Source organism: Macaca fascicularis, chromosome 14 (genome assembly GCF_037993035.2).
Source record: "Macaca fascicularis isolate 582-1 chromosome 14, T2T-MFA8v1.1".
Taxonomy (NCBI): Eukaryota; Metazoa; Chordata; class Mammalia; order Primates; family Cercopithecidae; genus Macaca; species Macaca fascicularis.
Genome location: NC_088388.1, coordinates 106,791,266 through 106,813,156, shown reverse-complemented (window position 1 = coordinate 106,813,156; position 21,891 = coordinate 106,791,266). Strand labels below are relative to the sequence as shown.

Sequence of the window (21,891 nt, the reverse complement as noted above, 5' to 3'; positions counted from 1 at the left end):
AGCAAAGTTTCTTTATATATTTGCAATAATCTTTTGTCTCATACATTTAAGATTGGTTACTGGAAAACCTACTGTCGATTCTTTTTTTCTTTTTTTATTTAATCAACAAAGAAACTTGTTCACTGGAGTATTTCTTTTTAAGTCACTGTGTAGGTGAGAACACTTTGCCTCACTTTGTGTTGAATTCAGTTGATAGTATAAAATGTAATTAAGGTCTATGAATTCATCCAAGCTTCAAGTGAGTTAAATGTCTCCTTGGATTGAGAGAGAAAATTACAGTTGATACTATAAAATCTAATTAAGGTCTATGATTCACCCAATCTGCAAGTGAGTTAAGTGTCTCCTTGGATTAAGAGGGAAAATTACTTTGAAAGCAGGTTCCCATTTTTCAAATTGACCTACCTCTTCAGTGAACTCCATTAATTTGTCGTGTCATAGAATCATTTTCTGAGGCCTTACATTATGATATATACCATCAATTTCTAGCCTGTTAGACTTCCGAGGAGTTACATTATGAAAAATCACAGCAGAATTGAACCAGAAAGTGAGAAGAGTAAGAGACTTTAAACTTCTAGTAACCAGGTTGGGTGCGGTGGCTCACACCTGTAATCCCAGCGTTTTGGAAGGCCAAAGTGGGTAGACCACCGGAGGTCAGGAGTTCGAGACCAGCCTGGCCAACATGGTGAACCCTCCGTCTCTACCAAAAATACAAAAATTAGGCCAGGCACAGTCACTCACACCTGTAATCCCAGTACTTTGGGAGGCCAAGGTGAGCAGATCACTTGAGTTCAGGAGTTCAGGAGTTCAAGACCAGTACAAATACAAAAATTAGCCAGGCCTGATGGAGGGTGCCTGTAATCCCAGCTATGCGGGAGGCTGAGGCAGGAGAATCACTTGAACCCGGAGGTGTAGGTTGCAGTGAGCCGAGATTGAGCCACTGCACTCTGCACTCCAGCCTGAGCAACAGAGCAAGACTCTGTCTCAAACACATGCGCGCGCACACACACACTCTCACACATAAACTTCTAGTGACCAGTTTCTTCTTCTTTAGCATCATTTAAATGAACACGAGTCAGATGACCGCTTGGAGGCACGCCGTAGAGGTTCACCTGTTGACAGTGTTTTGCTTTTTGTGGCTTGTCTTACTGCAGGGAGTGATGTATTGATTGGCGACATCTTGGTCCTTCTTGGGGCTTCCCTCTATGCCATTTCGAACGTTTGTGAGGAATACATCGTGAAGAAGCTGAGCAGACAGGAATTTTTAGGAATGGTGGGCCTGTTTGGAACAATTATCAGTGGTATACAGCTGTAAGATTCTACAATCTTTTTCTAAAAACAAAATAAGCAAATATATTATAGATGATAACTACTAATATTCATTATTTATTTGGCCCAAATTCACATTTGAAATCAGTATTAGGTGGATGCAAGAGTAATTGTGTTTTGCCATTACCTAATAACTTGCTGAGTGTCTATTAGAGGATTGTTAAAATATCAAGAATTACTTCCTGTTTTCTTAAACATGTGTGTTGCTTAGGATTCCTGATTAGCATGTAGTAGAGGCATTTACCAGTAAGGAGTTTTCTCTTTTAGTTATTTCCAGAAAATATTAACACATTAACTTCCTAAGCTTATTCAAAAACAAAGTATAATACCACATTTTTCTCCTATACTTGACTATTATTGCAGAGCACCTGTAAGGGAGTCAAACATATCTTTATGGGCTCCTTTGGTTTTATTGTCATTTTTATTGAAGATAGTTATTTTTATATTCTAAGACAAGTTCAAAAGTCCGTGTAATTCCGCACTTTAGCTGAAGTATAGTGACTAAAATGCTTATAAAATAGTGAACATTAGTATGTGGACCTCTCTGTGACCTCTTGTTTTAATCTTAGATTGATTGTGGAATATAAGGATATCGCCAGCATTCACTGGGACTGGAAAATTGGTATGTAAAGAAAGAAATCCTTTTAGTCGGCATTCTTTCCTTTAACTAACACATGAACATCTAGAGGATTATATTGTGCTTTATTTTAATATTTAGACACCTTTGTAAAATCCCAGAGTGATGTAATACATATCAGCTACAGTGGTTTACATTGAGTTTTCTCTGAAAATTGGTAGATAAACTTCCATAAAAGTTAATTCTTAATCTTTACCTGCAGGAATAGCCTTTGGTTACTAGGGATCCTGAACAAGACTGGAGATTGAACTTTGGTCAAACCAACTTTCAAGTAGATCTATATCTCGGGTCCTCAAATTTCTTGCGAAGGTTATCTGCTTGATATAATTTGTGAAGCATTAACCTGAATCGTCAGTGGTGTGAAATCTCCCTCACCTCCCATTGCTCCTGTCATCTGAATAATCCTAGGCATCTGCATAAATAAATAAAGGAAAACAAAATGGTGATGGGACAGTCAGAAAAGATTTGAACCTGGTTTAGCGATGGGGTGGGGAGAAGTTAAATAGTTCATAGATGTCATTGAAGATTGTCTACCATGCTTGATAATTTAATTCAATTAAATAACTTAGATTGCAGGCTGGGCGGGGTGGCCCACACCTGTAATCCCAGCACTTTGGGAGGCCGAGATGGGCGGGTCACCTGAGGTCAGGAGTTCGAGACCAGCCTGGCCAACATGGAGAACCCCGTCTCTACTAAAAATACAAAAAAAAAAAAAAAAATTAGCCGAGCATTGTGGCGGGCGCCTGTACTCTCAGCTACCCGGGAGGCTGAGGCAGGAGAATCACTTCAACCTGGGAGGCGGAGGTTGCAGTGTGCTGAGATTGCGCCACTGCACTCCAGCCTGGGCAACAGTGCGAGACTCCGTCTCGAAAAAAATAAAAATAACTTAGATTGCCAGAAAGTGTGTGTGTGTGTGCGCGCGCGTGTGTGCGCGCGTGCTGCGTATGGGATGAGATTAAAGAAGTGGTTGCAAAGCAGAGATAATTGCTAATGTAGTCAACATCCACATGGCAAGCACTGTCCTAAAGAGGATAATTATGTTGCGCTGCCTTGGAGCACTTAATTTAATGAGATGAACAAAATACAATGGACCTAATAACTGTCTTTGATGTCTTTAAAGATACTTTATTCTGAATCCAGTTATATGAATCATGTCCAACCAAACAAAAGCAAAGAAAAGATAATGATTTTTCTTGACACGAGATGTTGATTCTACCTTTACTGGCCTTTTATCACAAACATCACTGCGTCCTTGCAGGGTGCATAGCAAGGGGTGATAAGAGCAATGGACTCAGTCACACCATAAGCAGGATTTTCTGACCTTGATCATCCAATACCTTGTTGGATTTTTGAGGTCCTTTATCTACATCACAACTTGCTATTAATATTCTTTTTTCCAGAGAGCTTTGTGGTCTCATTTGCAATGCTGTTAACAAGGGGCTTTGTAGATAATATGCTAAAGGATTAGGGAGTTTTATATGGCAGCCAAGCCTCAAACTCCTTTGTTTTATGATTTCTTGTGCTAATATTAGATATTCCATGTTTTTTTCCACAGCCCTGCTGTTTGTGGCATTTGCCCTGTGTATGTTTTGCCTTTATAGCTTCATGCCATTGGTGATTAAAGTCACAAGTGCCACTTCCGTCAACCTAGGCATCCTGACAGCAGACCTCTACAGCCTTTTCGTTGGACTCTTTCTGTTTGGCTATAAGGTAAACAAATAGAGCATGTTCAAATAAGAATACTTGCTTGGATCCAAAAAACGTAGCAGGTTTCTTCAAGACTCGATCAAAAAATAAAACCTTCTCATCCTCTTGGCAAGAATGTTGTTAGTCAGGCCTCCCTTTACTACTACTGAATTACAAAATGGGTTCACATAAGAATTGCCCTTCTAGGGTTATTCTAAAGAGTGAAATACGGCCGGGCGCGGTGGCTCACGCCTGTAATCCTGGCACTTTGGGAGGCCAAGGTGGGCGGATCACGAGGTCAAGAGATCGACACCATCCTGGCTAACACGGTGAAACCCCATCTCTACTAAAAATACAAAAAATCAGCCAGGCATGGTGGCGGGCGCCTGTAGTCCCAGCTACTCCGGAGGCTGAGGCAGGAGAATGGCGTGAACCCGGGAGGCGGAGCTTGCAGTGAGCCGAGGTCGCACCACTGCACTTCAGCCTGGGTGACAGAGCGAGACTCCGTCTCAGAAAAAAAAAAAAAAAGTGAAATACATGGATTTCATCTTCGATGGTATGGCCCAGGGCACTAGCTTATGGAATTGTTGACGCATGTTGCCGGGTGATAAACAAGCTGACCCAGAGCCGCTATTGACCTTGAGGGACAGTGTAACTTAGTCTGAGCACTAGGAACTTTTCCATTCATTCCTTTTGCCCTGGTACACAGACAAAGTCTGGAGTACCTGCTGGAAAGGAAAGAGAGATGGCCAGCTTATCATGCATGCATAATTGGGATGGTTCTGTCTTTGATAGTAATTTTATATCTTAAAGGTAATTCAGTCCATTGGTTTTTCAGACTTTTTCTATCCACATCATCACAGCCTTTACAAGCGTAACCTGCTGCCATCAGCAGTGGGTCCTATTACATGCACTAATTCTCAAGGCAGGTGGGGTGGAAGGGAATATATCAGTATCTCCAGGGGAAGCAAGAGAGCAAATACGAAGTTTGAAAAAATAACATCCTCAGAGAGCCTGATACACCTTTCCTTGAGAACTGATTGAGCCATTCATTTTATTTTATTTTATTATTTAATTAAATTAATTAATTTGTTTATTTGAGATGGAGTCTCACTCTATTGCCCAGGCTGGAGTGCAGTGGTGTGATCTCGGCTCACTGCAACCTCTGCCTCCCGGGTTCAAGCAATTCTCCTGCCTCAGCCTCCTGAGTAGCTGGGATTACAGGCACCCTCCATCATGCCCAGCTAGTTTTTGTATTTTCCTAGAGATGGAGTTTCACCATGTTGGCCAGGCTGGTCTTGAACTCCTGACCTCAGGTGATCTGCCCGCCTCAGCTTCCCTAAGTGCTAGGATTATAGGCGTGAGCCATAATACCTGGTGGAGCCATTTATTTTAGACACGGAGGAACAAAGACCCGGGGAGGTGATGTGCAGCTCAGTGACTTACCCTTAGTCAGCAGCTGGTTAGTGGTAAAGCCACTACTAAGTCTTAGTTGTCAGTCTTCTATCAGTCCAGGCTTCTTGCCACTGCACTTTCCACCTTAATTTCATTATTAAGATGAGAATCTCAAGCTTATGATTGCATCATGTTAAAGTCTCATAATCAGAGAGAACCAAGTATATAGATTTTTTTTTTCAACTTCACAGCTACTTGGAAAATTCCTAGGGCAGCAGGTTAGCAGTTCTCATCTTTTTTTTTCTTAGATCCAGGGCTTGCTGATCATTCTTTTTAAAATCTTAAGCCCCTTTTAAATGCTTAAAAATTCAGAACCCCAGTCATTTATACCTATTATTTACCATATTATAAATGAAAACGGATAAATTAAAAAATACTTATTAATTCATTAAGAAAATAATAAATTCATCATGTTAACATTTTTATGAAAGATTGTATTTTTCAAAATAAAAAAATAGAAGAATGTCATTGATTTATATTTTAAAAATCTCTTTACTGTGTGGCTTACTAGAAAGCCTGGATTCTCACCTCTGCCTCTTCCTTCTGCCTTGTCATATCACATGTCATATAGCTTCTAGAACATTTCATTGTGCATCTGCAAGATGATGAAAGTGAAAAGGGCATATAGCATTTTAGTATTATGGTAATAATAGTTTTGAGGGCCAGGCGTGATGGCTTACGCCTATAATCCCAGCACTTTGGGAGGCTGAGGTGGGTGAATCACCTGAGGTCAAGAGTTCGAGACTAGCCATGGTCAACATGGAAACCCCCTCTCCACTAAAAGTACAAAAACTAGCAGGGCGTGGTGGCCCATGCCTGTAATCCCAGGTACTCAGGAGGCTGAGGCAGGAGAATCGCTTGAACCTGGGAGACAGAGGTTGCAGTGAGCCGAGATTGCACCATTGCACTCCAGCCTGGGTGGGTAACAAGAGCAAAACTCTGTCTCAAAAAAAAAAAAAAAAAAAAATGTAATAATAGCTTTGACTGTATAGATTCCTCCCCAGCGTTTTAGGTTTTAGGATTTTGGATTATACTTTGAGAACCCCTGCTTTAGAAATATCTCTTTTCAGCCTGGACAACATGGCAAAACCCATCTCTACAAAAAAAAAAAAAAAAAAATACAAAAATAATTAGCCAGACATGGTAGTGTGTACCTGGTGTCCCAGCCACTGGAGAGAGAGGCTGAAGTGGGAGGATCACTTGGGCCCAGGGAGGTTGAGGCTGCAGTGAGTCGTCATCTGACAACACCACTGCACTCCAGCCTGGCTGACAGAGCGAGACCTGTCTTCTCCCAGCATGCCTTCAGTAAAGGATTATTGACCTGCTTCCTATCTTCCTGACAGTCATTTGAGCAGACAGTTAGGATGCTGGCCATTACCTGATAATTTTAGTTTCAGTAGAGGCTATCAACTATATTTCTTTGTCCTTGTAAAATTTTTTATCCAGACAAATCCTTATTTATGCTATTCCCAGAAGTCAACCATGAACTCACAACACTTAACTGAATTATTGCTACATTAAGCTCAGTGGATTCTCAGAAATTTCTACTTAAGGAATGTAAACCTTTTTGCATTGCAAGGTTACATGTCAAGGAACCAGCTGTTATCTTTGCAGACTTGCTGGTTAAGGTATTCCTGAACTAAGACTGAAGGAATGTTTATAGCTTTATAGCTTATTGGTACCATCATTTAAAAAAAGCCAGGCCGGGCACGGTGGCTCACGCCTGTAATCCCAGCACTTTGGGAGGCTGAGGTGGGTGGATGACGAGGTCAGGAGATCGAGACCATCTTGGCTAACATGATGAAACCCTGTCTCTACTAAAAATACAAAAAATTAGCCAGGCGTGGTGGCACATACCTGTAATCCAGCTGCTCAGGAGGCTGAGGCAGGAGAATGGCGTGAACCCAGGAGGCAGAGCTTGCAGTGAGCCAAGATCACGCCACTGCACTCCAGCCTGGGCAACAGAGCAAGACTCTGTCTCAAAAAAAAAAAAAAAAAAAAAGCCAAAGTGTGCTGGGCATAGTGGGTCACACCTGCACTTTGGGAGGCCAAGGCGAGTGGAGCACGAGGTCAGGAGATTGAGACCATCCTGGCCAACATAGTGAAACCCCATCTCTACTAAAAATACAAAAATTAGCTGGGCGTGGTGGCACGCATCTGTAGTCCCAGCAGGAGAATTGCTTGAACCTGGGAGGTGGAGGTTGCAGTGAGCCGAGATCATGCCATTGCACTCCAGCCTGGGCGACAGGGTGAGACTCCATCTTAAAAAAAAATAAAAAAAGTAAGATAAATAAATAAAGTCAAAGTGAATCAGAGAAGTCATCATGATGGGCCCAGATTTTTTTTCTGAGAGCCAAATTGTCATGGACTACAATGTCAGCCTTGTTTTTCTGTGATGCTGTGGCTGCATTTCATCTGGCCACCACTAGGAGTGCTGGTGTTTCTATATAGCAGTTGCAGGCCAGTTGGTGGCTGGCTATAGCTTCAACTGCTTTTAACTTTAAAATGAAAAAATCCCTTTCTTATGTCATTTTTTGGCCACATAACTTTACTATTCTCAGAATCGGAGCATGCAGTTGATAAATTCCTTTCCAGTTATTTTGTGTTCCTTTGTCCCTGAATGTCTAATAGTTCATTCTTAGATCAGATTTTTACTATTTTTGGTCAAATGTTATTTCAAGACTTATAGAGCAAAGAGCAGGTCTTCTGAAATCTTCAGAATAAATTACAGAGGTAGAAAAAACTCAGAGCATAATGAAGTCACCTAGCACTTTAGAAGCAGTTTTTTTGTTTTGTTTGTGATAGAGTCTCGCTCTGTCACCCAGGCTGGAGTACAGTGGTGTGATCTCAGCTCACTGCAACCCCTGCATTCTGGGTTCAAGTGATTCTTGTGCTTCAGCCTCTCGAGTAGCTAGGATTACAGGCACCTGCTACCAAACCCGGCTAATTTGTGTATTTTTAGTAGAGACGGGGTTTCACCATGTTGGCCAGCCTGGTCTTGAAGTCCTGACCTCAGGTGATCCACTCGCCTTGGCCTCCCAGAGTGCTGGGACTACAGGGCATGAGCCACTGAGCCTGGCCAAGTAGTTTTTAAAGGCAGATTGTAAGCTTAATATACTACAAGTTTTAAAAACTGTGTCTAACTTTGGCTCTAATTTTTTGAAGCAGACAGTTGAAAAAGAGGCTCAGAATTTTTTACACTCATCCATGTCAGACCTTAAGCACTCTGCCTCTCCTGAAATTGATCTTGAGTGAATATTTGCTGAATAAAGTAACTGCAAGAAACTTCCTGCATAGATCCAGACACACAGAATTTTACAAGACAAAAAAGTAAGCACCTCTAATTCAGGAGACTTACTCAATCTCTTTATTAGTCTCTCCATGCTAATAAAAGTGACTCAATTTAATCACCTGCCTTCTTAAGAGAGACATAGTAGTTTTTCTTCTGAACATTTTAAAAGCCACCAAACCAAATATAACAGATTTTGAACAAGTTATATAGGTTTTTTCACAGGTAACAGTGAACACTTTATGGGACAGCATGATTACCTTTCAAAATACCAACTTCAGGCTGGGCGCAAGTGGCTCACACCTGTAATCCCAACACTTTGGGAGACCGAGGTGGGTGGGTCACTTTAGTTCAGGAGTTTGAGACCAGCCTGGCCAACATGGTGAAACCCCCTCTCTACCAAAAATACAAAAATTATCCAGGCATGGTTGTGCGTGCTTGTAGTCCCAGCTACTCTGGAGGGTGAGGCAGAAGAATCGCTTGAACCCAGGAGACAGAGGTTGTAGTGAGCCGAGATTGCGCCATTGCACTCCAGCCTGGGAGACAGAGTGAGACTGTCTAAAAAAGAAAAAAAGAAAACAATACAGACTGATTTAACACTTCAACTTTTGTATGAATTTTCAGCTGAAATAAGAGGAAATATACAAAGTTCTTAATAGGATTTATTTAGACTTTTGGGGTGTATCATTTTTCCATATATATACCCAATGAATTCGTGTTCTGTCCTCACTGCATTTTGCCCTGGGTGGTGGTTTTCAGTCTTAGGAAGGGGAAAGTTGGGGAAGGTCACCAAAAACTCCATCCATAGTTGTAAAATGTCTGTCACAGACATTATAAAATGTCACAGGCTCTCTGTTCCCTATGATTGTCCTCACTGGACCTTACACCAGTCGCCTCTTTGGGCTTCGGATTCTTCTGGTATCTTAGGCTCTTTCTAGCTCTAAAATTCTGAATCTGCTCAGTGTACCATAAATTTTACTATGTAATACTTGCCTACAGAGACAAGATAATGTATTACATTTTAGCAAAATGAATTTCATTGAATAGCACACATTGAGAGGCTGTAGAGCAGATGCCACCCACATTTCATCATAGTCTTATGTTCCTCTGTTTCATACCAATATTGTAGGCTGTGTCTAGGGTCTGAACGGGGCTCTCTGTGGTATCCATGATGACCTTTTATTTTCTCCACTAAGTGGGATTATGTGCAGAGTGGGGTGTAGCTGGATTATGACAGAGAAAAGCAAAGATCCATTTCTCCTAAAGATCCAAGGATCCAGGTGGCTTATGTGCCGGGTGCTGTTGGCAGAGTCCCATCATTCAGCAGCATACAAAGGAAGGTTTTGTGCATTAGCATCTCCTTAGGCAACTTTCAGAAACAAGATCATGAGGCCAGGCATGGTGGCTCATGCCTGTAATCCCCCACACTTTGGGAGCCTGAGGCGGGCGGATTGCTTGAGCTCAGGTGTTCGAGACCAGCCTGGGCAACATGGAAAAACCCCGTCTCTACAGAAAACACAAAAATTGGCCAGGTGTGGTGGTGAGTGCCTGTGGTCTCAGCTACTCTGGAGGTTGAGGCGGGAGGATCACTGGAGCCTGGGAGGCAGAGGTTGCAGTGAGTCGAGATTGCGTCACTGCACTCCATCCAGCCTGGGCCACAGAGTGAGACCCTGTCTTAAAAAAACAAAAAGAAAAAGAAAAAGAAAAGAAAAAGATTATGAGAAGGTAATCCTCAAAGCACAGTTGGCAAAAGCCAGCAGCAAAGATGTGTATGTGAGGGGCACAATTCACTGCCTGTTCTTCTCTTCTAGTTTTCAGGACTCTACATCCTGTCCTTCACCGTCATCATGGTGGGGTTTATCCTGTACTGCTCCACCCCAACTCGCACGGCCGAGCCGGCTGAAAGCAGTGTGCCTCCGGTCACCAGCATTGGGATTGACAACCTGGGGATGAAGCTGGAGGAGAACCTCCAGGAGACCCACTCTGCTGTCTTGTAGCTGGAGAAGACGGCGCACCCATCCCCCACCAGGATAAAGCAGAGCCTGCTGCTTGCTGAAGGGACACTTGGGGAAAAATAGCAGACTCAGAGTGGACACTCTACAACCCTGGGTTGGATCCAGTGGTTAGGTTTTAGAGAGGAACACCAAACAAAGTTCAAAAGTAGAAATACCAAACTAGAGCAGAAACCAAGCTAAGAGTGTGTTTCTGTGTTTGAGGACCAATACCTGTTCGTGTCAGGGAGATGAGGTGCGGACCCCACACCGGGGTCTCAGAGGCACCAGTGGGAAAGCAGGACTGGGGAGAGATCCAGGAGTGAGCCAGCCTCAAGCCAGGGCGGGAAAGCAGGCTGTCCAGGCTGGGCTTGGTGGTCAGGAACAGGGGCAGCTCACGGTGGCTCTGGAGTACGTTTCCTCTGTCAGAGGCTTCGAGGTTTTTTTTGTTTTTTGTTTTTGTTTTTTGTTTTTTTTTGCTGGGGCAGTTATTGTCCACAGGCCTTTGGGTACAGATGAGGCCTTGGGGCTGACTGCATGTGGCAGAAAACGGGTGGGTCAGCCCTTGTAAACTCCTGAGCTATAAGTGTGAGTACTGTACGAGCATTAAACTGGAGTGCAGTAAACCTAGGAACCCTCCCACAATTGGTTTTTTATTTGTTTGTTTGAGACACAGAGTCTAGAGTGCAGTGGCACAATCTCAGCTCACTGTAACCTCTGCCTCCTGGGTTCAAGTGTGAGTAGCTGGGATTACGAGCATGTGGCCCCACGCCCAGCTAAGTTTTGTATTTTTCAGTAGACATGGGGTTTCACCATGTTGCCCAGGCTGGTCTTGACCTCCTTACCTCAAGTGATCCGCCTGCCCCGACCTCCCAAAGTGCTGGGATTACAGGCATGAGCCACCATGCTCGGCCTGTTTTGTTTGATTTTATAGAGAGGTGGGGTGTCGCCATGTTGCCCAGGCTAGTCTCAAATTCCTGAGCTAAAGCGATCTGCCCACCTCGGCCTCCCAAAGTGCTAGGATTACAGATGTGAGCCACTGTGCCTGGCCTATTTGTTTGTTTGTTTAAAACATTTCTCCATCACTCATTCCAGGTCCCAGAGTAAACTCTCTCTGCTCTCAGAGCCTGTGACACTGGATGTGTGTTCCACAGTTTCAGTCCCAGGTCATACTCTCCAACATTTTTCAGAGCTCCATATATATGTAGATGCCATCCTTTCTGAAAACTTCTCACGACCTCCTGGAATATTCCTATTGATCTCATTTTATTTAGCATTAGCTCAAGAAACTAAGTCTTAGTGCACATTATCACAACAAAGAAAAAGCTTTGTTTTTATAACTGGTAAAAACAAGAAAAGATTATCATCAAAATATAAATGAAAATATAAAATTAATCATTTCTCTCCGAAGAGTATGCCCGGGAGCCTCCAGTTGTTAAAAGAGGATACTATTACTACTTCTTATCAAAAATTTGTAATGCCTTGTGATTTTTATACTTCAATACAAAGTGTTAATATGTATCATCAGTATAATAACCAACAAAATGCCACTTTAAGAAAACTGTTATGTAAATTTTTTTGTAACAATGTAAGAAAGAAATGGGGAGTAAGTGTTCACATCATTAAAAGGCTTTGAATTCATGGAAATAAATCAACTGTGTGGTTTCTTTGATTAACCAGTTCCCCTTGTGGACTTTTTTTTTTTCCAGTAAAACCTTCCTTTAAAACCCTTGTGGATTTTTTTTTTTTTTTTTTTTTTTGAGACAGTCTCGCTGTGTCGCCTAGGCTAGAGTGCAATGGTGCCATCTCGACTCACTGCAACCTCTGCCTCCTGGGTTCTGCAGTTCTCCTACCGGGACCTTAGGCATGCGCCACCACGCCTAGCTAATTTTTATATTTTTAGTAGAGATGGGGTATCACCGTGTTGTCCAGGCTGGTCTCGAACTGACCTCAAGTGATCCACCCACCTCAGTCTCCCAAAGTGCTGGGATTACAGGCATGAGCCACCACGCCCGTCCCCCTTGTGGATTTTGAATGACTTCATATATTCAATATTTCTTCATACTCAATTTTTCAGATTCATATCCTCTGTGGGGTGAGGCAAGCCTGTCTATTTGGGGACTATGCTGGGATTCAAGGGAATTCAGAGCAAGCCCACCGATCATTTGCAGGAATAAATGTTTTCCACTTCTGAATTACCACAATGAGTTTTTTACTTTTTTGAGTGAAGTAACCTTTCATTTTCTGCAACCAATTAAAACTGCCTTTTCAATTGATATTTAATTTTCACTGCCTAACATTAACAACTATGAGAGTGGGAAGGGTTATGTTAAAATGTTTGGCTCTTTTGGGAAGACTTTCAGTTTGATTAGCACACTGATGGTTTATTTTTAAATTTGTGCTATTTTGCTCATTGTTTCATTTTATTTACACCAGTGACAGCTGCAGTCAGAACTACAGTTGCTGATCCTCCAAGATTGCTGTTTGGTGAGCAGGGTCATTCACAAAGTCTTTGGTTACATATTTGGGTGTTTAGGATACATACACACCATGATGGACTTTAGAAAAAGGAGGTAGGCCAGGTACAGTGGCCCAAGCCTGTAATCCTAGCACTGTTAGGGGCAGGTCTTTGTTCATAGAGCTCCCAAGATGGTGGTGGGCCACTCGCAAGATGGCGCGGGCCACTCCCAAGATGGTGGCAAGCCTTTTGTTCTCTCAGCTGGGGTTCTTGGCCTCAGGGATTCCAAGGAATGGAACCTTGGGCCATGCGCTGAGTGTTATAGCTCTATTAGAAGCTGTGGGTCTAGTGTTCAGCTTGATTAGGACGAATCTGGGCACTTGGCCCTGCAGGAACAGTGGCGAGCCTTTAGTCCCATTGGAGCGGCAATGGGCGCCTCGCTGGATCAGGAGCATAGCGGACACCCTGCCGGATCCGGAGGGGTTGAAGTCAATGGCGGGTCTGCAATGGCGGCAAACAGCAGTGATGGACGGCTGGGCTTGAGCCATAACAAACACGGACCAGAAGAATGCGCAGTTGCCAGATTTAAGAGTGAAAACAGAGCTCCCATACAATGGGAGGGGACCCAAAGGGGGTTGCCTGATGCGGCTCAAATGCCTGGGTTTATATCCCGATCATTGTCCCCTCCTCGTGCTCTTAGGCGATATATGATTTGACTATTTATTTATCTCCCGCTTTTAGCCTAATTTGTATTTTAGTGAGCCCTCTTTACTACCTGATTGGTCGGGTGTGAGCTGAGTTACTAGCCCTGTGTTTAAAGGTGGGTGAGGTCACCTTCCCCAACTAGACTTAGGAATTCCTAGCCTAGGAAATCCAGCTAGTCCTGTCTCCCAGCACTTTGGGAAGCTCAGGCAGGCAGATTACTTGAGGCCATGAGTTGGAGACCAGCTGGGTTAATTAACATGGTGAAACCCTGTCTCTAAAAAACACAAAAATTAGCTGGGTATGGTGGCATGTACCTGTGGTCCCATCTACTCAGGAGGCCGAGGCTGGAGGATCACTTAACCTTGGGAGGTTGAGGCCCCAATGAGCCAAGATCATGCCACTGCACTCCAGCCTGGGCAATAGACCCTGTATCAGAAAAAAAAAAAAAAAGAAAAAGAAAAAAGAAAAGAAAAAGGAGGTAGCTTTTTTTTTTTTTTTTTTTTGAGACAGAGTCTCGCTCTGTTGCCCAGGCTGGGGTGCAGTGGCCGGATCTCAACTCACTGCAAGCTCCACCTCCCGGGTTTACGCCATTCTCCTGCCTCAGCCTCCCGAGTAGCTGGGACTACAGGCGCCTGCCACCTTGCCCAGCTAGTTTTTTGTATTTTTTAGTAGAGATGGGGTTTCACCGTGTTAGCCAGGATGGTCTCGATCTCCTGACCTCGTGATCCACCCGTCTCGGCCTCCCAAAGTGCTGGGATTACAGGCTTGAGCCACCACGCCCGGCCTGGAGGTAGCTTTTTTTGAACCCTAGGAAATAATCCAAATCTCAACTTATCTCTGTTAACTTTTTTTTTTTTGAGATGGAGTCTCACTATGTTGCCCAGCCTGGGATGCACTGTCCCAATCTTGGCTCACTGCAACCTCCGCCTCCCGGGTTCAAGCAATTCTCCTGCCCCTGCCTCCCAAGTAGCTGAGACTACAGGCATGCACCACCACGTCCTGCTAAGTTTTGTATTTTTAGTAGAGACGGGGGTTTACAATATTGGTCAGGCTGGTCTCGAACTCCTGACCTCGTGATCTGCCTGCCTCGGCCTCCCAAAGTGCTGGGATTACAGGTGTGAGTCACCATGCCTGGCCATCTCTGTTAACTTTTAGAGATATACTTTGTTTACATATTCAAAAACATAAAATTAAACATTTTTAGAGAATGATCTTTGATGTATGTATTATACCAGAAAAGACACTACCATAAAGGTTAATATTTTAACATAATTGAGTTACCTCACTTGAATCTGAGTGTTCTTGGAGAAACCTGAAGTCACCCCTTACGACCAATATGATTTGTGTCCCTCCTCACTAAACAGATATTGAATGTTTATCATGTCTAAGTATTTTTTTTTATGTATGTGTACCAGTTTATTATAAAGGATACAGATGAAGAGATGTATAGGGTAAGGCATGGGAGAAGGGGCGAGGGGCTTCCATCCTCTCCCTGGACACACTACTTTTCAGAAACCTTCACGGCTTCGGCTATCCAGAGGCTCCCTGAACTCAGTTCTCTTGGATTTGTTTTGCTGAGGAGAGTCTGGCTCTGTCACCCAGGCTGGAGTGCAGTGGCTCGATCTCAGCTCACTGCAACCTCCACCCCCCGGGTTCAAGGAATTCTCGTGCCTCAGCCTCAGGCATGAGCCACCATGCCCAGCTTTTTGTTGTTGTTGTTGTTGTTATTTTTGGTAGATACGGGGGTTTCACCATGTTGGCCAGGCTGGTCTCAAACTCCTGCGCTCCAGTGAGCTGTCCGTCTTGGCCTCCCACAGTGCTGGGATTATAGGTGTGAGCCACTGCACCCGGCCCTCTTGTGTTTTTATGGAAGTTTCCTTATTCAGCATTCCTTCCCCAGGGTATAGGGCGGGACTCTCTCTGGGGAGGGTCTGAAGACCCACAATCAGAAAAGTAGGCGAGGTTAGAGTCCTGCCTTGGGGCAGGTGAACAGAGGGCAGGAGAAACATTCTGTTTCCTGAGGCCTTACCCAACATAACAAAAGACTGTAATGGGGCTATGGTAGTTAGGACCCAGGAACTGGATGCAAACTGATACATATCATGACACCATAGGCCACCTCTAGTTTTCAACCATGGATCCCTTACAGCAAAACAAATATACACAATCTTTAATCATTACTTTAGTCCATCATATTGTGTGACTGTCTCCCAGGCAGAGGTCACTCAAGTTTGCAAGCTTCCTTTTAATCTTGTCGGACTCCAAAAGCAAGAGTGGTCTTGGCAGGCACACTGCTTCGCCCGTTCAGGCACCTGGGATCATCGAGCTAAGAGACAGCTCTGAGCTTCTTTAAAGTCATCATTAATATGATATTGGATTTTCCTCAATTTATAACCCACTTTTAAATTTATTTATTCTTGGCTATTCCTCCTATTTTCCATTTGTCATTTAATTTTACCCCAATTTTTCCACTTTTGGAAGGACATTAGTTTTGGCCACTGTGCTGATTCATGTCACTGATAGCAGTACCTGTCTAGCCAGTGCCTCCCCTTCAGTCCATGCCCGTTCCTAGAAGGAAAGGTCACAGAGATTCTGAACTAGTGAGCCCTTTTTTTTTTTTTTTTTTTCTTGAGACAGAGTATCACTCACTCTGTCACCCAGGCTGGAGTGCAATGGTATGATCTCAGCTCACTGCAACTTATGCCTCCCAGGTTCAAGTGATTCTCCTGCCTCAGCCTCACGAGTAGCTGGGACTACAGGAACACACCACCATGCCCGGTTAATTTTTGTATTTTTTAAGTAGACATGGGGTTTTATCATGTTGGCCAGGCTGGTCTCGAACTCTTGACCTCAGGTGGTCAACCCACCTCAGCCTCCCAAAGTACTGGGATTACAGGCCTGAGCCACCGTGCCCAGCCTATATTTATTCTTAATCTCAATTTTTCCAGATGGGGTGAAGGCACAACCAACCCCTCATCAGGCCCGTAGGAATTCTGAGGAAGTTTAAAAACATAGTGACAGTTTCCTGCTTAGAAATCATTCCTGCTTCCAGCACTTGTAGTTACAGCCCTGGTCCTAGGACCACTGCATTAGGTAGTAGAGAGAAAAAAAAATTTTTGAGGTGATTTTGAAACCACCTTTGCAAAATTATAACTGAGACTGAAAGGAGCTGGGCACATTCCTCAGCCCCGGGCTCAAAACTCCCTGAGCCTAGCACAAACACATCCCATCCTCCCATCCCACCACCATATATCTCTCAAACTCCCTGAGCCCAGTATAAACACCACCTGGAAAGTCTCCGATAAGGAGACAGCCGTTCAAGGTTACTGAAAGCGCAGGAGCCAAAAGAATTTCTTTGTTCCCCTGCAACTTTCGGGCTATAAAAAGCAAACGCTCGCATTGTTCAGGGCCCTCTTGTATACTGTGTAAAGGAGGGACCAAGTTCGAACTTGTAGTAAAGATCCTTGCCGCTTGGCTTTGACTCTGGACTCTGGTGGTCTTCTTTGGGGAACAAACAGTCTGGGCATAACAAGACAATGAAAGAGCTCTAACCTAACCAACTCTATCTTGCTTCTAACCTCCAAGCTGTCCTTGTTTATTCCTGGGCATAGGCTGAACTAACTTTGGGAAGAACTTAGTTTATAGGTTATAGTTTAAAACAAAGATGAGGCCAGGCATGGTGGCTCACACCTGTAATCCCAGCACTTTGGGAGGTGGAGGCGGGTGGAACAACTGAGGTGGGGATTTTGAGACCAGCATGGCCAACATGGTGAAATCCTGTCTCTACTAAAATACAAAAATTAGCAGGGCATGGTGGTAGATACCTGTAATCCCAGCTACTCGGGAGGCTGAGGCAGGAGAATCGCTTGAACCCAGGAGGCGGAGGTTGCAGTGAGCCAAGATCATGCCATTGCATCCAACCTGGGTGACAGAATAAGACTTTGTCTCAAAAATAAAAATAAATACATCAATAAAAAATGATTACAGCCCTTTCCCCAAAAGAAGCCTCCTTGCCTGGAGACTGAACTACTAACATCAGCCACAAGATTAGGAATTATGGTTTAGGAGTCATGCAGGTGGAGGCTACAACATTCTGACCCTTTCTAAGCTGCTCCTATGATCAGTGCTTGAGATATTTTGCAGACCCTGTACTTGATGGATCAGCTGGCACCACCCAGATTGACTAACTGGTTCATCTGATCTGTGGCTCTCACCCAGGAACAGATTCAGTGCAAGAGGACAGCTTCCATTCCTTGTGATTTCATCTCTTACCTAACCAACTAGCACTCCTGGCTCACTGACTTCTCCCCACCTACCAAGTTGTCCTTAAAAACTCTGCTCCCCAGAAAGAAACTTAGTGGGGAAAAAAAAAAAAAAAGTCAAGCCCCTCTCCTCCTTTCTCCGTCAACGTGATATGTGTTTGACTTCGCTTCTCGCCATGTCTTCTCACAAGACTTTCAGATTAAGCGAGTCCTGGCCAAGAAACAAAAGCAAAATTGTCCCATTTCCCAGTGGATTCACAAGAAAACTGGTAACAAGGTCACAATTGCATTACCATATCAAGCTGAGAATGTCACCACTATCTGGAGAGATACACATGTTTTATTGGGAATATATTTTTTATGTCTGAATCTGTTATGAATGCATTCGTTGGCTGGCTTCAGTAATAAATATGTGAAACATTTTATTTCAAAAAAACAAAAAACAAAAAAAACCCTCTGCTCCCCGAATGCTTGGGGAGACTGATTTGAGTCATAATAAAACTCTGCTCTCCCACACAGCTGGGTCTGTGTGAATTGCTCTTTCTCTACTGCAATTCCCCTGTCTTGATAACTCACCTCTGTCTAGGCAACAGGCAAGGTGAACCCACTGGGCAGTTACAATTTGGGGAAGAAAGACAAAGTTATAATCATTATACCAGTGGATCCTTCCCTTGGCAAGAATTGTATAGTCATTACCGACATCCTCCCCAGCTCCCCTTCCCCAGATCAACCAGAAGGAGACAAAAAATCTAGCAGGGGAGATTCTAGTTCCATTCATTTTGAGTGTGAGCACACACTCGTGAAGGTGTGTAAGCCAGCCATTCATAATTTTATCTCCTCCATTTTAGGCAACCAATGTTTCAATTGTCCATTCTTTCTCTATTACTCTAAGAAGGATATTTCTCCGCCTATTGTTGGACGTTATGAGTTGTGTACAAGTAGTTTCAACTTTCCCAATAATGTAAATAATCAAGGAATTTGAAAACCTTGACCTCTGACTGTAGTTATCATTTAGCCCAATTCCCTTTTTAAAGATAAATAAGGGAAGGCATAGGAAAGCGATGTGATTTGTCTAAGTTTTGTGCCAAATAAAAATGGACTCCTAGTTCATTACTGGATTCCTAGTTCATTACTAATTCTTAGACTTAGCAGAATGTCAGAAACACTGGAGATGCTTTTAAAAACAGACATTATCAAGTCCTATCCCAGAACTACTGAGTCAGTCTCCAGGGGTGGAGGCCAAGGATCTCTGAGCACACATTTCCTAAAATATTTTGCTTAAGAATAAACCTGGGCTTGGTGTGGTGGCTCACACCTTTAAACCCAGCACTTTGGGAGGCCAAGGCGGGAGGATCACTTGAGGCCAAGAGGCCAGAAGTTTAAGGTCAGCCTGGGTAACACAGTGATACCTTGTCTCTACAAAAAAGAAGAAAAAAGAAAATTAGTCAGGCATGGTGGCACCCATCTGTAGTCCCAGCTCCACTCAGGAGATTGAGATAGGGGATTCACTTGAGTCCAGACATTTGAGGTTGCAGTGAGCTATGATTGCCACCACTGCGCTCCAGCCTAGGTGACAGCAAGACCCTGTCTCAAAAATAATAATAATAATAATAAATAAACCTGTATCTCTATAGGGATAATGGTGTAGTAGAGAATCTCAGGTGACAAAAATCCCATCTGTCCATCAAGGTTGATCTCAAATGTAGTCTCTTAGGAACCTTTCTCAATCTGGGTCCCACCCGCCTTTAAGCTTCCATAGTCTTTGCTCATATCTTCCTTTTAGCACTTAGCACACAGTGCTTGTGGTTTACATACCTGCCCTTCCTCATCCCAGCTGGAACTCTTGTAGGTCAATAGTGGCCGTTTTTCCTTTTTTTTTTTTTGAGATGGGAGTCTCACTCTGCACCCGGCTAGAGTGCAGTGACATGATCTCGGCTCACTGCAACCTCCGCCTCCCAGGTTCAAGCAATTCTCCTGCCTCAGCCTCCCGAGTAGCTGGGATTACAGGCACCCACCACCACGCCTGGCTAATTTTTGTATTTTTTAGTAGAGACGGGGTTTCATCATGTTGGCCAGGCTGGTCTTGAACTCCTGACCTCAGTTGATCCTCCCACCTCGGCCTCCTTAAGTGTTGGGATTACAGGCGTGAGCCACCGCACCTGGCCCCTTTCCTCTTTCTAGCCCATTGGTCAGCTTACTTCTTGGGTTAAATAAACTTTACCTTTGGTCCCAGTACAGAACACTGAATGGAACATTGACCTAAAGTAAAGCCTTCTATGCAGACACATGTGGTTAGCAAGTTGTCCTACACTGCTCTCTTTCCTCCTATGCCTTTTAGTCCTAGTCTTTCCCCTTGCCTGCTCCTCATCTGGAGAGGGGCAGAGGAGTTCCAATCTAGGCATCCCAAGTTAAAAAACAGTGTCTCAGAGAAGCAATGGTATGAATGACAGCTATTAAATCATAATACTGTGTGCAAGGCTATGCGTCCTGGTTTAAAGAAATTTGTGAGAACTGGGAGTTTAACCAGCCCGTATAACACTGCTTCCTTGAAAAATTTATTTTCAAACATCTGGTTTACATGAGATCTTAAATTTTTAAAACAATATTTTAATTAATCCAATATACTTAAAATACTATTTCAGTATGTGTCATTAGCCACATTTCATGTATCCAATAGCCACATGTGGCTGATGACTACCCTGTTGAACAATGAAGTCTTAACTTCTTCAAATTAGACTGTTAGAATAGGTGGGCAGGCAAACATGAACACCAAAGGAGAGGGCTCTCACTAAGGAACATTAGGCAACCATCCGGCAATGGTCAGGCAGATTTAAACTCTGTAAAATAATAACCGGTCACAGCCGGCACCAGGGAAAGGCAGTCTCCCAATAGATAGAAAACACCTGAAGCTGGTTATCAGCCACTTCCCAACAGGCTCTTAGGAGCTGAGTGCGCGCGCTCACGCATGCACACTAAGATGCAAAAGGGCGGAGTTTAACTGGTATATGTGAAAGTGACACCAGCAAAATCCTCTCTTCTTACAGTGTTACCCCAGTCCAGTTGCACAATATACTTCATCTATACAACACTATGGAAAACGTAGCAACTTTGTTATACTATTCATCAGTAGGGTTTGGGCTTTTTTAAAGTATTTTTTTTTTCTAATTCAATGGGGCGGGTTGGGGGGGGCGGGCGGGGAGTGGAGGCTGTGTTGCAACTATGTTGCCCAGGCTGGTCTCCAACTGTTGGGCTCAAACAATCCTCCCACCTCAGCCTCCCAAAGTGCTGTGATTACAGGTGCAAGCCACCAGCAATGCTTTTTTGTTTGTTCGTTTTTGTTTTTTCTTTTACTTTTTTGAGACAGAATTTTGCTCTTGTTGTCCAGGCTGGAGTGCAATGGCACAATCTTGGCTCACTGCAACCTCCGCCTCCCAGGTTCAAGCGATTCTCCGCCTAAGCCTCCCAAGTAGCTGGGATTACAGGCATGTGCCACCATGCCTGGCTAATTTTGTACTTTTAGTAGAGCAGGGTTTCTCCATGTTGGTCAGGCTGGTCTTGAACTCCTGACCCCAGGAGGATCCACCCACATCAGCCTCCCAAAGTGCTGGAATTACAAACCAAGTCCGGCGGTTTTTTTTTTTTTTTTTTAAATGGCATGAATGTCTACAAAAAATATTTTTAAATCAACAAATATTGTTCTAATAGGCTAAAAAAGCATTTAGAGGAGGTTTTCTTTTTTCTTCCTTTTTTTTTTTTGAGACGGAGTCTCAGTCACCCAGGCTGGACTGCAGTGGCACAATCTCAGTTGTTCAAATGGCCTTTTAAAATTGGTACGAATTATTTCATTTCCTTCTCCAAAAGTGTTCGCATTTTAAATTAAGACTGCTGGAAGAAGCTGGGTGCAGTGGCTCATGCCTGTAATCCCAACACTTTGGGAGGCCAAGGCAGGTGGATCATGAGGTCAGGAGTTCGAGACCAGCCTGACCAATATGGTGAAACCCTGTCTCTACTAAAAATACAAAAATTAGCTGAAGACAAAGTTGTCTTCAGCCTCTTAAGGAATTGGTACGTATTTATGGGTG

The 21,891-nt window shown here is 43.6% G+C and overlaps 1 protein-coding gene across 7 annotated transcripts in view; it reads left to right on the top strand.

The window, feature by feature from the left end:
* Nucleotides 1–12,035, top strand: part of SLC35F2 (solute carrier family 35 member F2) — a 66,218-nt gene extending 54,183 nt beyond the window's left edge. For all 7 annotated transcript variants that reach the window (XM_074015157.1, XM_005579527.4, XM_015435663.3 and 4 more), the window contains 4 exons: nt 1,152–1,308; nt 1,896–1,948; nt 3,519–3,673; nt 10,205–12,035. In XM_074015157.1, coding sequence (XP_073871258.1) covers nt 1,152–1,308; nt 1,896–1,948; nt 3,519–3,673; nt 10,205–10,390 — 551 coding nt within the window. In that variant the 3' untranslated portion in view covers nt 10,391–12,035. The remainder of the gene's footprint in view (nt 1–1,151; nt 1,309–1,895; nt 1,949–3,518; nt 3,674–10,204) is intronic.
* The last annotated feature ends 9,856 nt before the right edge of the window (nt 12,036–21,891 follow it).